Source organism: Seriola lalandi, unplaced genomic scaffold (assembly GCF_002814215.2).
Source record: "Seriola lalandi dorsalis isolate HSWRI2012SDOR001 ecotype SW California unplaced genomic scaffold, Sedor1 jcf7180002054815, whole genome shotgun sequence".
Classification (NCBI taxonomy): Eukaryota; Metazoa; Chordata; class Actinopteri; order Carangiformes; family Carangidae; genus Seriola; species Seriola lalandi.
In genome coordinates this window covers 5,529-9,679 of record NW_019525368.1, presented here as the reverse complement: position 1 = coordinate 9,679, position 4,151 = coordinate 5,529, and the positions used below count along the sequence as shown (strand labels likewise).

Here is a 4,151-nt window from a genome sequence, read left to right as displayed (position 1 = left end):
CACACACACACACACACACACACACACACACACACACTCACACACACACACACACACACTCACACTCACACACTCACACACACACACACACACACGCGACAACCCCAGGGTGAAAATTCCTTCCTGCAGGCCACTGTAGCGAAGCTGGGCCCGCTGCCGAGGATTCTGGGAGACATTTCTCGCTCTCTGGCCGCTCCGACGCCGGTGCAGCAGCAGCTGCGACGCTTCCAGGACCACAGCTCCGCCCACAACATCAGCGGCAGCTTGTCGTCAGGGTTACAGCGAATCTTTGAGGACCCCGTGGACAGGTAACCGATCAGCTGATTTGTTTCCTCCTGGTTTTATTTCAGTAATGTTCAGACCGTCAGTCACATGTTGACCTGCAGCCAATCAGACTGAGCGCTTGACTCCCGTGTGCGTGTCCCTCCCTGCAGCCACTGTGAGGTTCGCAGCCTGCAGTCTCCAGGTGGCGACCGGATGGAGGGTTATGTTCGGGGTCAGCGCCCCCTGCTGGCGCAGCAGCATCCGTCCGTCCACAGCAGCTTCTCGGATCAGGAGGAGCGAGACAACCTGCTGCCCAACGGCCGCAGCATCTCTCTGGTCGACCTGCAGGACGCCCAGAGCCTGCACGGCCCCGCCGCACCCCCGCCGCACCACGAGGCCCCGCCCCGCCTCAGCAGGGTGGGCTCCCAGGCCTCCATCGGACAAGGCCCGCCCCCGCTCAACTACCCCCACTCCAACCCCCTGACCCCCCAGCCGCACCAGATGAAAGCCCCGCCCAGAGACGGTCAGCCGCAGAGCGCTCCGCAGGTGCGGCGGCCGCTGCACCCCTCCCTCAGCCAGCAGCGCAGCCTGCAGCCGCTGTCCTTCCAGAACCCCGTCTACCACCTGAGTAACCCCACCCACAGCCTGTCCACACGCTCCGCCCACTCGCTGCGGCAGGACTCCAGCTCGGAGAACCTGAGCACCGAGAGCTCGCACAACAGCCACAGCAACTCCGACGACTACGGCAGCCAGGTGGGGGTCAAAGGTCGAGTGGCGTCCAACAGCAGCCTGGACGAGCTGGGCAGCAGGCGGAGCACGCAGAGCGAGGAGTGTTCCACGCCGCGCCGCAACGTGCCTCCCGACCTCCCGCCCGGGGTCGCCACAGCGGTCGCCATCCCCCGTCAGAGCACGACGGCGGGCACGGCCCACATCGTCAAGGTGGAGCAGCAGAGCAGGGGAGGGGCCGGGGCCAGGGCGCCGCGCTCACTTCCGCACAGCGCCTCACTACGCAGCAGCAGCAGCGCCAACACTGAGCCGACGCCCACCTCCGGCCACATGAACCGCCAGCAGTCCACCTGCTCTGTGGAGAACATGGCTCCGCCCCCGAGGAGTGCCACCAAACAGCCACAGCAGGTAAGGCTGAAAGACACCTGGACAGGAAGTCAGATGTGGGTTAGCTAGTTATCTGCTAAAAACACCTGACACAGGTCGTGGGCGGGGCTTTGATCCGCTGCTCAGGTGTTAAATAATATAATGAAACCATGTGACTGGTTGGTGTTCAGGTGGCGTCTCCGGTTGAGGCGGTGGCGGTGGCGTTGTCTCCGGTGGAGAGGACGGCGGCCTGGGTCCTCAACAACGGCCAGTACGAGGAGAAGGAGGAGGAGGGGGGAGGAGACAGGAGCAGAGAGGAGGGCAGGAACACTGAGAAGGTAACGGTCCACACACACCTGGACACGTAACACAGGTCACATGGTGTTATTGATTAATTGATCATATTTATTTAATGATTAAATACTCTGAGGTTTAAACTTTGTCATGACGAATACACACGACCAGGTCGCCAACAACAAATCTAATCTACACGTCGCGGCACGAACATCCTCGTAGCTGCGAGCGAATCACAGGTGTGCTGATGTCATCACGACCTCACTGTGATATTGTTTTATACAACAGTTCTACCAGTGACATATTAGTTCAATAAACAACAGATTATTTGTTTGTTTATTTCATCAAACAACTGGACTGTTGCTAAGCAACATAAACATGTTCCCGACCTGCACAGTGACACCAGCTGCTGCCTCGTCTCCTCGTTCCCTCAGGTGTTTCTGAAGGATCCACCTTCTTCCTTCATCCTCTCCTGACGACATCGTTTCATTCAAACCTTCTTTCTGAAATATTTTCATCTGTTTGTTACAGTCTGAGATCGATAACGTCGTTAATGTGACGCTGATTAGCGGTTGATAGATCAGCTGTGAGGAGGAGGGATACGTGGAGGGAACAGCACAGTAACTCTACTTCTCACAAGGGAGACCTGAGGACAGGAAAATAAAATAACACATTTTCAGTGATTGAAATTTACACAGAAATATATTGACACAAACAAAGTGGATCAGAGTGTAATTAAATGCTTTTAAATATACATGAAGATGGTCGCCCAGGTGACGATGAGGCGACGACTCAAACCTAAACTCAAAGACTCAAACGCTCCTAAAACTTAGAAACGAGAATAAATAAAACAGTTACACCCCAGGACCGACAGCAGGAACGTGAAACCTGAACACCAACATGTGAATGACCCCCCCCCCCGTTCTACCTGCAGTACGAGCTGGAGATCTCTCGGCTGAAGGAGCGTCTGCGGGTGTCGGGGCGGCGCCTGGAGGAGTACGAGCGGCGGCTGCTGGCACAGGAGCAGCAGATGCAGAAGCTGCTGCTGGAGTACAAGAACCGTCTGGAGGACAGCGAGGAGAGACTGAGGAGGCAGCAGGAGGAGAAGGACAGCCAGATGAAGAGCATCATCTGCAGGTAGGGACAAGCTCCGCCCCTCTGGGCCGCACGGGACACAGGAAGTAAACACACATTCATATAGATTCATCAGTGTTTGAAATCTGAGCAGCAGATGTTTCAGTCCAACACACCAATGCACCAGGTTTTGTGTTTTTAAATATAAATACAACATGTTTTCGATACAGGATACAGGTCACCAAAATAAAAGCCTCCAGTGATAATTTAATCTTCACAGAAGTTTATGAACTTGTAACTTTTAACTTGAAGGACTGACTAACAGGTAGTGTGTGTGTGTGTGTGTGTGTGTGTGTGTGTGTGTGTGTGTGTGTGTGTGTGGTGTGTGTGTGCAGGCTGATGGCTGTGGAGGAGGAGCTGAAGCGGGACCACGCAGAGATGCAGGCGGTGATAGAAGCCAAACAGAAAATCATCGACGCTCAGGTAAAGACAGACGGAAACACTGATCCCAGAGCAGCGACATAACACCTGTACATACACCTGTACATATATCTATAAATACACCTTTACATACACCTGTACATATACCTGTAAATACACCTTTACATACACCTGTACATACACCTGTACATATACCTATAATTACACATGTACCTGTACATACACCTGTAAATACACCTGTAGCAGAGTGGAGATTCTCCCACAGAACTGCCTTTTGTCCTCTGCAGTGAGAAAATGATAATTATTAATAATCATTAAGATAAGTAGCAGGGCGCTAAGCTCCGCCCACCGCTGTCACAGGTGAAAGTTTGAAACCTTTTTTTAACGAGGTCGTCGGTGAGAACCAGCAGCCTCTCACCGTCTCTTCACTGATTTCAGGTCAGTAATGGATGTGAAATAAACCAATCAGGCAAGTAACTGTGGCCCCGCCCCCTCCTCCACCACCTCCCCACCTCCTCCCACCACGCTGTTTTTAGAAAAACAACGAGGGCTAACACACCCCACACCTGGTCAGCCAATCACAGAGCAGATTTAATGTTTAAGTGGCTCAGCAGCTGCAGAGGAAGTTACCTTTCAGAGTAAAGGATCATTTTAGCTGGTTAACATCATCTGGATCAATGAAGCCACACTAGAACAACAGTGTGTGTGTTTGACATGTCGTCCCTCATCAACACCAGGAAGTACAAATAAGTTGACATGCTAAGCTAATCCTGACTCCAGTTGAGCGCACACACAGATCTGATCTTCCAAAATGTGTAACTGTCCCTTTAAGAGCCAGTTCATCATCGCTCTGTGTTTATAAACAAACTGTTTGAGTATCAGGTGAAAACATGGCGGTCGTTAGGACCCAGAGTCTTTACAGAGGACCGGCTGCTGGTGTGTCGCTGTGTTGCGCTCTGAGCTGGTTTTTATTTCTGTTTGGCTGC

General features: G+C 53.0%; 1 protein-coding gene across 1 annotated transcript in view; it reads left to right on the top strand.

Annotated features, from left to right (window-relative positions):
* The window catches only part of LOC111669714 (ras GTPase-activating protein nGAP-like), an 8,638-nt gene that overhangs the window by 2,433 nt on the left and 2,054 nt on the right, over nt 1–4,151 (top strand). The window contains exons 2-6 of the mRNA XM_023426146.2: nt 130–308; nt 435–1,398; nt 1,548–1,694; nt 2,585–2,787; nt 3,120–3,207. Coding sequence (XP_023281914.2) covers nt 130–308; nt 435–1,398; nt 1,548–1,694; nt 2,585–2,787; nt 3,120–3,207 — 1,581 coding nt within the window. The remainder of the gene's footprint in view (nt 1–129; nt 309–434; nt 1,399–1,547; nt 1,695–2,584; nt 2,788–3,119; nt 3,208–4,151) is intronic.